Source organism: Gadus chalcogrammus, chromosome 9 (assembly GCF_026213295.1).
Source record: "Gadus chalcogrammus isolate NIFS_2021 chromosome 9, NIFS_Gcha_1.0, whole genome shotgun sequence".
In the NCBI taxonomy this organism is placed as follows: Eukaryota; Metazoa; Chordata; class Actinopteri; order Gadiformes; family Gadidae; genus Gadus; species Gadus chalcogrammus.
In genome coordinates, this window is record NC_079420.1 from 372,735 (window position 1) to 386,738 (window position 14,004).

Sequence of the window (14,004 nt, forward strand, 5' to 3'; positions counted from 1 at the left end):
TAGGCGGAACCAGTGGTCATTTGTAGCCTAGCTCGGTCAGGCCACAAGGTAGCCTAGTTTTAACGGCTGCAGTTCTTTGTGCTGTCTGTGTGTGTGTGTGTGTGTGTGTGTGTGTGTGTGTGTGTGTGTGTGTGTGTGTGTGTGTGTGTGTGTGTGTGTGTCTTCCGTCTCTGGCTCTGTCTCCTTCATTCTCCTGGTCTTTCCGGCCTGTGGTGCATGTTTATCTTTAACACACGGTCCGCCACTAGAGTCATGAGGTCAACTTTGAGCCATAATGGTATTGAAACCGAGGCGTGTGCATACATATGCTAATGACTTTAGTTAGTAAGTGTGCGGTGCTTAGTTAGTAAGTGTGAGAACTATTTCCTTTTTTGGCAACGTAGCTCCTTGTGTTTTACTCTCTCTGCCCCCTCCCTCCCTTCCATCCCATAATACTGCCACGTCTTATTAAGCCCCCCCTCCATGTAATGACTTACCCCCCCTGGTTGTAAACACACTCCTTCATGTCCGCACAGGACTAAAGACATCCACCCAAATAGTTGTCCATGTCACATTTGTGTGCACCTGCCTTTGTTTATGTATTTAAAGACGTGTGTGTGTGTGTGTGTGTGTGTGTGTGTGTGTGTGTGTGTGTGTGTGTGTGTGTGTGTGTGTGTGTGTGTGTGTGTGTGTGTGTGTGTGTGTGTGTGTGTGTGTGTGTGTGTGTGTGTGTCACACAATCTGCACAATGCATTGTACGCATCTCAATATGTGTGTAACTGGATTCAGGGACAAGGAATCCCTCAGCATTGAGATATTGAGATGGTATACTAATAGAGCTTAATAATATTATTTGGACACATTTGCGTACTTTTGTATGCTGCTGTGGTTAACACGGCACCAGTCACATGGATAACACAGCTTAGCAGTCAGTCAGATATGCTATGCTAATCATGGCTTGCATACGCTATGCTAACCATGGCTTGCATACGCTAGGCTAACCATGGATTGCATGTGCTAGGCTAACCATGGCTTGCATGGGCTAGGCTAACCATGGCTTGCAGTGGCTAGGCTAACCATGGCTTGCATGGGATGGGCTGACCATGGCTTGCATGGGATGGGCTGACCAAGGCTTCTTCCCCTTGGCTACTGAAGGCAGTGTACCACAGATGAAATAAAATGGCTTCCAGCACACGCCCAACATCTTGCTAACATGATGAATCCCACCCCTGCAACGATTTGGTTGCGTGTTCCGTTGCCACACCCCTGGTGGGCGCCAGGTCTCCGCTGGTTGGTTCTCTGAGGCAGGGCGCTATGACATTGATTCTGGACCTGAGAGTTTATTTATTCCCTGTGGCATCAAACTTGGGGACAACACTGGAAGTAATCCGATTCTCCCCCCCCGCCCCTCCTTACTCCACAGGCACGGAGGAAGGAGGTGTTCCTCCAGGAGCGTTACGGACAGTACAGCCTGACGGACCCCTTCCTCGCGCTGCAGAGGGACTTTGAGGGCCGGGCCCCGGGGCCGGACAAGGACCGGCGGCCCCTGGGGTCCAGCCCGGTGTCGGTGCTGGAGGCGGTCATGGCCCACTGCAGGAAGATGCAGGAGCGCATGGCGGCCCAGCTGGCCAACGCCGAGACCCGGCAGAAGAGGGTAGGGAGAACCAGAGTGTGTGTGTGTGTGTGTGTGTGTGTGTGTGTGTGTGTGTGTGTGTGTGTGTGTGTGTGTGTGTGTGTGTGTGTGTGTGTGTGTGTGTGTGTGTGTGTGTGTGTGTGTGTGTGTGTGTGTGTGTGTGTGTGGATAAAGGCGCTGGATAAGTACGAAGGCCAACGTAAATTGCCACGCCAAAATCCATGATTTCCATTGCAGACGGTCAAGGCTTCCTTTCAAATGTGACAATTGTGTCAACTTTCTTCTCCTTGATAAAGGTTGTATCAGCGATGCTAGGCCAAAACATAAATGAGACATTCATCTGATCGTTCGTCCCGATCCGCTAGCTGCCCGCCCCGTAAGCAGGCCGTCAAAAAATGAGTCTCTGTAGTCAGCCTGCGCTCCGAGGTCGTACCCAAAAACAAATGGTACTACCAACAACTCCAAACCTAAATAAATAGTATTCCAACCAATCACCAACAAGCGGTGGGTGTTGTTGGGTTTTGCGCTGCGTTCATGATCGTTCTTACTGGATCCACGAAACACGGAAGGGAGGGGCGAGCGGGCTCTGTTTGTTTGGGATCTCGCTTCAATACCAACAGAAGAGACGTCACCAACATCGCTGATACAACCTTTAACACACAATTAGTATTATTTAAGATATCTGCTGAATGTTGACCGTTGATGTCTCTCGTAGTCCACCAACATAGGTGTTGAGAACCTCTGTTCTGGAACACCAGCTCGATTAACCGGTTCATCCTAGTCCAGTTTGATACAACCAAGTATCACAGTGTCAATCCTCAGTGTGTGTGTGTGTGTGTGTGTGTGTGTGTGTGTGTGTGTGTGTGTGTGTGTGTGTGTGTGTGTGTGTGTGTGTGTGTGTGTGTGTGTGTGTGTGTGTGTGTGTGTGTGTGTGTGTGTGATTCAGAGATAGCTCTGGATATTGGGTTGTCCCCAATATCCAGTTTGTAATGGAGCTCTTGGCAGCACAGAAAACACGATCAAATAAACAATTTCACACGATTCCCTTGTTTACTATGTAGCAAACAAACAATGTTTTCAAACTATTTAATTTCGCCTCTTGTTACCATGGCAACCTATTTAGAACCAAAGTTGAATCTAATCTAATAATTGTTTCATATCGTTGGCTCTAATATGTTTCCACATCCAAGGGATTTGACCTCGTTCTCTCTTGCTCTCAGTACCGCAACAGAAAGGAAGATCAGGTTTGTGTCCCATTGGACCGACCCACTGATTACAGCTCTGGGAAACCAGGGACCACAACATATAGCTTCACCTTCATGTTCGCTAGAAACAAGCGTTGGAGAAAATACAATCCAGCTCTGCTGTTGGTGTCTGCCTCAGCCCCAGACACCGCTAATTTGTGTTTTAAAAGTTGATAAATTCTCCTTGTCGCGCTGGAAGCAGACATCGGTCCTGCTTCTATGGTGACCACCGCTCTCTGTCAGCCATCACTCGCTCTCGTTGAATATGAACGGCTGCTTTTGTTGCACATGAATGTTTTGCTGTGACCGCACAGTAAGGGTTTTTGAGCCCGGCTGGCGCCCCCTGTTGGAGGCCTGGGAGACCTGACGGATGTTTCCCTGTTCCATAGTCTCATTACAGGGGAAGGGATGTTAAAAAGAGGCCTAACCCTAACCCTAACCCTGTATCTACTCCACCAGGAGTATTAGGGTTAGGTTACCCTAACCCTAACCCTGTATCTACTCCACCAGGTGCATTAGGGTTAGGTTACCCTAACCCTAACCCTGTATCTACTCCACCAGGTGCATTCGGGTTGGGGTAGCCTAACCCTAACCCTAACCCTATATCTACTCCACCAGGTGTATTAGGGTTGGGGTAGCCTAACCCTAACCATATATCTACTCCACCAGGTGCATTAGGGTTGGGGTAGCCTAACCCTAACCCTGTATCTACTCCACCAGGTGCATTAGGGTTGGGGTAGCCTAACCCTAACCCTATATCTACTCCACCAGGTGCATTAGGGTTGGGGTAGCCTAACCCTGTATCTACTCCACCAGGTGCATTAGGGTTGGGGTAGCCTAACCCTAACCCTGTATCTACTCCACCAGGTGTATTAGGGTTGGGGTAGCCTAACCCTAACTCTATATCTACTCCACCAGGTGCATTAGGGTTGGGGTAGCCTAACCCTGTATCTACTCCACCAGGTGCATTAGGGTTGGGGTAGCCTAACCCTAACCCTATATCTACTCCACCAGGTGCATTAGGGTTGGGGTAGCCTAACCCTAACCCTATATCTACTCCACCAGGTGCATTAGGGTTGGGGTAGCCTAACCCTAACCCTATATCTACTCGACCAGGTGCATTAGGGTTAGGGTACCCTAACCCTAACGGTTGAGTCATTGTCGAGTCATTGTCGAGCTCATCCCCGCCCCCCCAGGGAACCTAAAGTCCCCCCGGTGGTAGTCCTGGTGGTGGTCCTGGTGGTGGTCCTGGTGGTGGTCCTGGTGGTAGTCCTGGTGGTGGTCCTGGTGGTAGTCCTGGTGGTGGTCCTGGTGGTGGTCCTGGTGGTGGTCCTGGTGGTAGTCCTGGTGGTAGTCCTGGTGGTGGTCCTGGTGGTGGTCATGGTGGTGGTCATGGTGGTGGTCCTGGTGGTGGTCATGGTGGTGGTCATGGTGGTGGTCCTGGTGGTGGTGGTCCTGGTGGTGGTCATGGTGGTAGTCCTGGTGGTGGTCCTGGTGGTGGTCATGGTGGTGGTCATGGTGGTAGTCCTGGTGGTAGTCCTGGTGGTGGTCATGGTGGTGGTCATGGTGGTGGTCCTGGTGGTGGTCATGGTGGTGGTCCTGGTGGAGCAGTAAGACACTGTGCTGACAGAAGAGGCTCATGCCTCTGTCTCTCACCCTGTCTGTCTCTCTCCCTGTCCCTGTGTCCCCCTGTCCCTCTGTCTGTCTCTCTCCCTGTCCCTCTGTCTGTCTCTCTCCCTGTCCCTCTGTCTGTCTCTCTCCCTGTCCCTCTGTCTGTCTCTCTCCCTGTCCCTCTGTGTCCATGTGTCCCCCTGTCCCTCTGTCTGTCTCTCTCCCTGTCCCTCTGTCTGTCTCTCTCCCTGTCCCTCTGTCTGTCTCTCTCCCTGTCCCTCTGTCTGTCTCTCTCCCTGTCCCTCTGTCTGTCTCTCTCCCTGTCCCTCTGTCTGTCTCTCTCCCTGTCCCTCTGTGTCCATGTGTCCCCCTGTCCCTCTGTCTGTCTCTCTCCCTGTCCCTCTGTCTGTCTCTCTCCCTGTCCCTCTGTCTGTCTCTCTCCCTGTCCCTCTGTCTGTCTCTCTCCCTGTCCCTCTGTCTGTCTCTCTCCCTGTCCCTCTGTCTGTCTCTCTCCCTGTCCCTCTGTTTGTCTCTGTCCCCGTGTCCCTCTGTCTGTCTCTCTCCCTGTCCCTCTGTCTGTCTCTGTCCCCGTGTCCCTCTGTGTCCGTGTGTCCCCCTGTCCCGGGCCTTTCTGGGTTGGTCATCAGTCATCCCTGACTCGATTCAGCAGCTCCTCTATGACAGCGAACCCCCCTCCGCTTTGTGTTATACCCTGGCTGAGAAGGCTCTTATTCACAGCCAGTTATCTGCTAGCTTTGGACCCAGCTTCTAAGCAAGTCGAGTCTCTGCTGCTTACTGTCCACCTGGCAGGCTAGCAAGGGGCTGATGTTTGGAGAGACTTGCCAGTCGCCGGACCAGAAACGTCTCCCATGTAGCTCAGTTGTCCCCAAAAGTGTTTCTTATTTAGCGCCTGTGATCAGGATATAGGTCAGCTCTGTTGAAAACCCAGGCCCAGATTTAGGCCTCGTTATCAGAGTGTTTTAGCCATGCCGAGCTAACAATAGTCTCAGTGCTCCAGATTTAGACACTGGAGCAACGATGAGTCAATGAAATTCAACCGCATAAAGACCGCAAGCCCTGTGAATCGACGGCCGCAGGTTCCCAATCCCTGTAACAACCCGAACTCTGCCATTGCAGCAATCTATTCTTATAATCTCATGAAAATCATTTTTAATTAGTACAAAGGCTGAGGAAGAATGATGATTTGTTATTCGGAAATGTCCAAATCTCAACTGGGTGGAATATCTCAGAGCAGTTAATGGGAAACATGCAATGAACCACATTTACAATCCAATAAAGGTTACAGAATGTCCCCTCTGCTTTAAACACAATACAGACATGTAGCATCAGTCACAGCCCTCTGGGACCCAACTGACAAGGAATGCTGTCTTCTTTTCTCAGTTAAGCCCGAGAACATCTCTTTTTTTTTTTTACAGACGTTCTCTTTGTATATTTCTCAGAGGATCAGATTGTTTAGCCGTTAAAGCAACTCAAATTAAAACAAGAATGTGTGTGTGTGTGTGTGTGTGTGTGTGTGTGTGTGTGTGTGTGTGTGTGTGTGTGTGTGTGTGTGTGTGTGTGTGTGTGTGTGTGTGTGTGTGTGTGTGTGTGTGTGTGTGTGTGTCAGATTCTCAAGCAATTTAATGAGGAAGACACAAATCTTTGGTGCGTGCGTGCGTGCGCGTGCCGCGTCTTTCACGCCCAGCCCTGTCTGACCCGTGCCCCCCCTCCTGCCAGCTGGAGATGGAGAAGCAGCAGCTCCAGAGCCTGGAGCTGGACCACCGCAAGCTGACGGCGCAGCTGAAGGACGAGCGGGAGAAGAACAAGCACATCGTCATGATGCTGGTGCGCGAGTGCAAGCAGCTGGCCACGCGCGTGGTGGAGGAGTCGCAGCGCTTCGACGAGCTGCAGGCGCGCCTGGACGAGGAGGGCGGGGCCTCGGCACGGCTGGGGGAGGAGCTGGCGGCCGCACGGCAGAGCGGCCAGCAGATGGAGGCCAAGATGGAGAAGCAGCTGTCGGAGCTGGACACGGAGCGGGAGCAGCTCCGCGCCCGGCTGGGCCGTGAGGAGACGGAGTGCCTGAGCCTCCGCCGGCAGCTGGAGCAGCTCAGGACTCCGCCACAGGCGGCGGCGGCGGAGCCAGAGCCCGCCGCTACGTTTCCCCCCATGCCGCTCTGCTCTGTGGGCGTGGCCACGGAGCCCATAAGCTCGCGGACTGCGTCCTGCCAGACGGACCCACCCCCCGCCGAGCCGGAGGGTCCCAAGAAGACCCCCCTCAGCATCCCGGTCAAACCCGGCGCGGGCTACGCGGGCCTCAGCCTGCCCCGGTCGGGGGGGCGGGGGATGGTGCACAGCAGTTCGGGGGGGCTGGCCCAGACGGAGAACGGCGCGGAGGGCGCGCCCCCCCACGGCGCACCCTCCGGCGTGAGCCCCCGCGTGCAGGCCGCTCGCTACAAGTTCCAGGAACAGGACCAAAACGGGAGCGCCTCCCAGAGCCCGCCGTCCCGGGACCTCTCGCCCACCAACCGGGACCACCTGGTGGCCAAGCAGCAGGCGCGCCACACCGTCACGCAGGTCCTCTCGCGCTTCACCAGCCCGCCAGCGGGGGGCGCCGGGCGGGCCGGCCTGCCGCACTCGGCCTCGGAGGGGGGTCCGTTCCCCGGCCGCCTGGGCCACCCCATCGGCCTCAAGTCGCCCACCGTGGCGCGCATCGACCGCGGGAACCCGCCCCCCATCCCGCCCAAAAAGCCCGGCCTGTCCCAGACCCCCTCCCCGCCCCACCCGCCCATCAAAGCGGCGGGGGACAGCGGCCGCTCGCCCGGGGCGGGGCTAAAGCCAGCCACGCCCCAGCTGCCTCCAAAGCCCGCCATGGACCTGGTCCCCGCCCTGCCGGCCTCTCAGGTGGGTGCCCCCCCGCCCCCGGCCGCGGGAGGCGGGCCCCGGCGGCAGCAGCCGGCATCAGCATGTGTAGAGTGTCCCCCCCCCATCATCTGCCCCCCCGCTGCCACCGCTGTCAGTAGTCCCTCCATACCCCCCCCCTCCTCATCCGCCTCACCCTCCAGTAGTGCTCCATGCTCCTGTAGCCCCACAGCCCCAGCAGACTGCCCCCTGGCACCAGCATCAGGTAAGGGGGCTCCGCGCTCCCTCTCCCGCTCCCTCTCCTTCTCCCTCCCCTCCCCTCCTCCCCTCAGCCGATTCTTTCTTTGTGGCCTAGCACCGGGTAGCCTAGCCTAGCACCGGGTAGCCTAGCCTAGCACCGGGTAGCCTAGCACCGGCTAGCCTAGCACCGGGTAGCCTAGCACCGGGTAGCCTAGCACCGGCTAGCCTAGCACCGGGTAGCCTAGCACCGGGTAGCCTAGCACCGGCTAGCCTAGCACCGGCTAGCCTAGCACCGGCTAGCCTAGCATCGGGTAGCCTAGCATCGGGTAACCTAGCCCCGGTGTAGCATAGCATTAGGTAGCCTAGCATCGGGTAGCCTAGAATCGGGTAGCCTAGCATCGGGTAGCCTAGCTTCGGGTAGCCTAGCTTCGGGTAGCCTAGCTTCGGGTAGCCTACTATCGGGTAGCCTAGCATCGGGTAGCCTAGCATCGGGTAGCCTAGCATCGGGTAGCCATTGGATGTTTTTTGCGGCAAGGTGTTAACACCGCATGGTAATCTTGTCCCAGCGCTGGAATGTAGAGCAGGATAGAACCCAGATCGTTACTGTGTCTCTCACTCACACGGCCTCCAATGACCTCCGGAGACGAGATCTCTCTCTCTCTCTCTCTCTGTCTCTCTGTCTCTCTGTCTCTCTCTCTCTCTCTCTCTCTCTCTCTCTCTCTCTCTCTCTCTCTCTCTCTCTCTCTCTCTCTCTCTCTCTCTGTGTCTCTCTCTCTCTGCCCCGTGCCGGCGGCCCATCCCGTCTCTCTTGGCGCCGCTGTCAGCTTAGCCATCTCAGCATCCATATATCAACATGCACCTGCACATGTTGATATATGGATCACCTCCTCGCTCCCTGGAAGCCCTCCAGATTCTCCCCTTCTCTTCCACCCCCCCACCTTCCACTGGCAGTCCCCCCTACCTTCTGAAGCTGATGCCAGAGGCTCTCTCTTCCCCTCTCCATTCACACCGTTCAATAGCATGCTGCGCCCCCCCCCTCTCTGACTTCCTGCACCCTTCCTCTCCCTCTTCCATTCAGCCCTCACTCCCGACCCCCCCAGACCCGTTTGGCTCGTGGTTGTGGTGTTGTAGAAGCCCAACGGTCACACTTGGATCTTGTGGTGTGCGCTGTGTTGGGATGTGCTGTCCGTCTCAATGTTGACCGTTAGTTTTTGTTAATTGAGATGATGTTGTTAAAGACGGTACCCGTCATGGCTGCTTGGTGTATCCTGGCTAATCCGAATGCCTGTCCACTCCTAAGAACCTTTTCTTTCGACACACTTTTACAACAGCTCATTTACAATTAACAAACTAATAGAGGCTTCACTGATCTAATCGAATGACTGCATTTGTTTTACAAAACTGTTTTCTTTCACTAATGATCCCACTAGCCGTTAGCTTGGAGAGATTAGAACTGAGAACCAGAACTAGCTCTATCTAGGCTAAAGCTTACTTTAAGGCTTGCATTTTTGTGCTTTTTTTTAACTGTTTTGTGTGTTTCATTTGCCATTTCATTGCACACGCTGGAAATGGATTGTATTATCGCATGGATGATGTGTTGATCCTAAGGACTGTATAAAGTGTCAAAGCTTATTATGAACGTACATCTCGCTTTCAAACCAAATGACGCCATTCTCTTGTCAAAATTTATCTACCCCAATTTGCTGCCAATGATACAATCTAAGAAAATAGAACTCAATATTTATACCAAAATTGTCCCTTATAATGTGCCCATTATGTTTACCGATCAATCACCAAATCAAATGTATCGAACGGTCAAATGATTGATCCGTACGGACGCGTGTGTGGACCTCAGGTATTTGTGTTCGCTCACCTGTCCTCCTCGCCCGCCCGCTCTCTCTCTCTCTCTCCCTCTCCTCCGCCACCTCAGATCAAACGGCATTTCTAGAGAGCTCCTCCTCCTCCTCCTCCTCCTCCTCCTCCTCCTCCTCCTCCTCGTCTAACCCCCCCCTCCCGCCCCCTCAGGCTGGCGTCCCTCCGTAGCGTCCTGCCGGCGGCGGCCTCCCGGCGGCGGCCCTGCTGACCTGGACAGCCGGAGCCCCGCCCTCCTACTCCAAGCTGCTTCCCAGGGAAACGTCACTTTATTGTCAATGCTGCTTAACCCCCCCGACCCGACCGAGACCCCCCGACGCGACCCCCCCGACATACACGACCCCCACCCCGACGCCCCCTACGACCCCGCCCACCCCGACGACCATGACCCCGCCCCCTCCTCCCCGGAGCCCGAGCCCCGCCCCCCGGAGCCCGAGCCCCGCCCCCCGGGCTCGGAGCCGGACCGTGCGGCCCGACGCCCCCCCCCACCGCTGCAGGACTCGGCCCTCGCTGCTGCCGCCCTCAACGGACACCCAGGTACCGGCTGGCTGGTCTGAACCGCTGCTCCTCCTGCTTAAAAACACACGGGTCTACACGTATTCATCGTACTCATTCTGTCTCTGTCTCGGTCTCTGTCTGTGTCTCTGTCTCTCTGTCTGTGTCTCTGTCTCTCTGTCTGTCTCTCTGTCTGTGTCTCTGTCTCTCTGTCTGTCTCTCTGTCTGTGTCTCTGTCTCTCTGTCTGTCTCTCTGTCTGTGTCTCTGTCTCTCTGTCTGTGTCTCTGTCTCTCTGTCTGTGTCTCTGTCTCTCTGTCTGTGTCTCTGTCTCTCTGTCTGTGTCTCTGTCTCTCTGTCTGTCTCTCTGTCTGTGTCTCTGTCTCTCTGTCTGTCTCTCTGTCTGTGTCTCTGTCTCTCTGTCTGTCTCTCTGTCTGTGTCTCTGTCTCTCTGTCTGTGTCTCTGTCTCTCTGTCTGTGTCTCTGTCTCTCTGTCTGTGTCTCTGTCTCTCTGTCTGTGTCTCTGTCTCTCTGTCTGTCTCTCTGTCTGTGTCTCTGTCTCTCTGTCTGTCTCTCTGTCTGTGTCTCTGTCTCTCTGTCTGTCTCTCTGTCTCTCTGTCTGTGTCTCTGTCTCTCTGTCTGTGTCTCTGTCTCTCTGTCTGTCTCTCTGTCTGTGTCTCTGTCTCTCTGTCTGTCTCTCTGTCTGTGTCTCTGTCTGTCTCTCTGTCTGTCTCTCTGTCTGTCTGTCTCTCTGTCTGTCTCTCTGTCTGTCTCTCTGTCTGTCTCTCTGTCTCCGTCCCTCTCAGAGTGTGTACAGCTGCTCCTGCTCTCGGGAGCGTCTGCTGACTTCACAGATGAAAATGGATTCACACCTCTTCACCTCGCCGCCGCACACGGCCATCGCAGGTGAGCTGGACACACGCACGTGCGCGCGCGCGTGCACACACACGCACGCACGCATGCACGCACGCACGCACACACAGAGAGAGAAAGCTGTCATCTCCAGGAATACAAATGTGGTACATATCGTATGATTATGGTCGGCTTGCTATGGATGCTACATTTTATGATTATATTCTATGTATGCATCTACTTTGGAATTGAATACTTCATTTATATTAAATATAGCCATCTACTTATGAATGTAATACTTGATATTAATTCTAGCCATGTGATCATATAACAGCCACATTCTATTTCACTAAGCAGTCCCCATGTGTATCATGGTTTCTGTCTCCTTGCCACACTTGCAGGATTGTAATGGCTGCTGTTATGAAAGTGTCGACTGTATTGGGGTGATTTCCCTGAGCTAAAATAAGAAGCGTCTAACTCTGTGCGCCTGCTAGTCATGTTGGTCACCAGAATGGACTCCCTTTCTGCAGCTGTCCTGGGATGTTCTTACATAAACGCCCCACAAAACATCACAGTATTATCATTATTGATCTTTATAACGTGTCAAAGACATGTAATAATCTAATAGCAGAGGTCAAGCTATCGGTGTGACCCCTCACTATGAAGGGCAGGTCTAAGGCGGTGGGGGTCCCTTGTTGTTGGTCTGTTCCCTGACCCTCCCCCCTCTCTTCCCGTAGCTGTGTAGAGGCTCTGCTTGATGCCGGGGCCCCAGTGGACCCCGAGGGCCCCGGGGGCCACACCCCCCTCCACCTGGCCAGCCACGCCGGCTGCCCCGACTGTGTCAGGGTCCTGCTGGGCCACGGGGCGGACCGGTCCCAGACCACCACCGTAAGTGTTAGGGTGAACAATGTGCCCCCCCACAGCCAGGGGAGTACCAAGGAAGGAGAGCGTTGTAGGGGACCCCTAGACCGGGGGCCCCCCCACAGCCAGGGGAGTACCAAGGAAGGAGAGCCATGTAGGGGACCCCGAGACCGGGAGCCCCCCCACAACCAGAGGAGTACCAAGGAAGGAGAGCGTTGTAGGGGACCCCTATACTGGGCCCCCCCCCCCCCCCCCACAACCAATGAGAGCCATATAGGGGACCCCTAGACCGGGAGCCCCCCTACAACCAATGAGAGCCATGTAGGGGACCCCTAGACCGGGAGACCCCCCAAGGAATGAGAGCCATGTAGGGGACCCCTAGACCGGGAGACCCCCGCCCGTTCTGCCGGTGCGTTGAGATCGCCGGCAGAACGGGTCTGGAGAAGAGCAATACATTTCTTTCTGCTTCCGATACGTTTTTGGGGGAGCCAATCACCAAGCTGGCTGTTCCCCCTGGCGCGCTATTGGCTGGTTCAACACGATGACGACAGGGGAGCGACGGCGAGCAGCGTACAGAGTTGACCTCGGCCCGTTGATCACGCCTCTGGTGATGAAGACAACGACAGCGGCCTCAGCTCAGGCAATAGGCAGGCTAGGGGATCGATCTCGTTCATAAATGTTTTTAAAGACATGTTACTTATGTCACTTCTGGTGCGTATTACAGAAGTCTAATTTTGTAATGCAGAAGTCACAGATACCCGAGTTCCTCTAATTAAAAGACTGGACCTTTGTTTCAGGGAGGTAATGTCATCAGCCCTTCTACCAGACATTTTCAAACAGTACATATCATAACACAACTTGAGTTGTTCTAACTCAAAACTATATACACGATACACCATTTTTGGATTACTAAAGGATGGCAGATGTGATGTTTGTCTTTGGGGCTCTTAGGATGGCATCAGCTCACTAACATGTAGTCCTGCTGTAATTCTATGGTTACCATAACGGTCTGGTTGCCATGGTGGGGAGCCCTATATTTAGCTGTGTGTGTGTGTGTGTGTGTGTGTGTGTGTGTGTGTGTGTGTGTGTGTGTGTGTGTGTGTGTGTGTGTGTGTGTGTGTGTGTGTGTGTGTGTGTGTGTGTGTGTGTGTGTGTGTGTGTGTGTGTGTGTGTGTGTGTAGGACGGCTGCACCGTGCTCCACGCCGCCGTGCGCTCCGGCCACGTGCCGACCCTGCGCCTCCTGCTCTGCCGTCCGCTGCCCGGCGAGCCCGCGGCCGTGACCTTCGACCCCTGCATTCTGGCGCTCCCCGCTGATCTCCTGAACTGGGCGAACACGGACGGCTGGACTGCGGCGCACACCGCGGCCTCCAGGGGCCTCAAGGTGAGGGGCCCGCCGTCACGTCACCGCCCTCAAACACTGGGGGGTAACGCAGCCTCGGATTGGCATCTTCTGATTGGTTACTACCTGCTCTGATTGGTTACGACATCTTCTGATTGGTTACTGGATCTTCTGATTGGTTACTGCATCTTCTGATTGGTTACTACCTGCTCTGATTGGTTACTGCATCTTCTGATTGGTTACTGCATCTTCTGATTGGTTACTGCATCTTCTGATTGGTTACTACCTGCTCTGATTGGTTACTACATCTTCTGATTGGTTACTGCATCTTCTGATTGGTTACTGCATCTTCTGATTGGTTGCTACATCTTCTGATTGGTTACTGCATCTTCTGATTGGTTACTGCATCTTCTGATTGGTTACTGCATCTTCTGATTGGTTACTGCATCTTCTTATTGGTTACTGCATCTTCTGATTGGTTACTACATGTTCTGATTGGTAACTTACTACATGTTCGGATTGGTTACCACATGATCTGATTGGTTACTGCATGTTGTGATTGGTTTCTCCGTTTTCTGATTGGTTACTACATGAACTGATCGGTTTAACTAGTTTCCAGGTAATGGCCCTGAATAAATACTACCTTGAATCAGCTGTGTGTGTGTGTGTGTGTGTGTGTGTGTGTGTGTGTGTGTGTGTGTGTGTGTGTGTGTGTGTGTGTGTGTGTGTGTGTGTGTGTGTGTGTGTGTGTGTGTGTGTGTGTGTGTGTGTGTGTGTGTGTGTGTGTAGGAGTGTCTGGAGGTCCTGTGTAGCTACACTGAGCAGGACATTGAGAGGAGAGACGAGTGTAACCGGACCATCCACGACGTCGCCACAGACGACTGCAAAGACCTGCTGGAGAACCTCTGTGAGTGACCCCCCCCCCCCCCACATTGGGGGGGCTTTGGGTTTGAGAGTTTCATGTGAGGATCTATAACGTAGCATTTAGATAATTCTTGTTTTAGCTGTTCAGTCAGGAGT

General features: G+C 54.1%; 1 protein-coding gene across 1 annotated transcript in view; it reads left to right on the forward strand.

The window, feature by feature from the left end:
• cttnbp2 (cortactin binding protein 2) overlaps nucleotides 1–14,004 on the forward strand; it is a 53,064-nt gene that overhangs the window by 23,064 nt on the left and 15,996 nt on the right. The window contains exons 3-9 of the mRNA XM_056598982.1: nucleotides 1,403–1,633; nucleotides 6,205–7,591; nucleotides 9,592–9,975; nucleotides 10,738–10,837; nucleotides 11,521–11,671; nucleotides 12,826–13,026; nucleotides 13,774–13,891. Of these exons, the coding sequence (XP_056454957.1) occupies nucleotides 1,403–1,633; nucleotides 6,205–7,591; nucleotides 9,592–9,975; nucleotides 10,738–10,837; nucleotides 11,521–11,671; nucleotides 12,826–13,026; nucleotides 13,774–13,891 (2,572 nt within the window). The remainder of the gene's footprint in view (nucleotides 1–1,402; nucleotides 1,634–6,204; nucleotides 7,592–9,591; nucleotides 9,976–10,737; nucleotides 10,838–11,520; nucleotides 11,672–12,825; nucleotides 13,027–13,773; nucleotides 13,892–14,004) is intronic.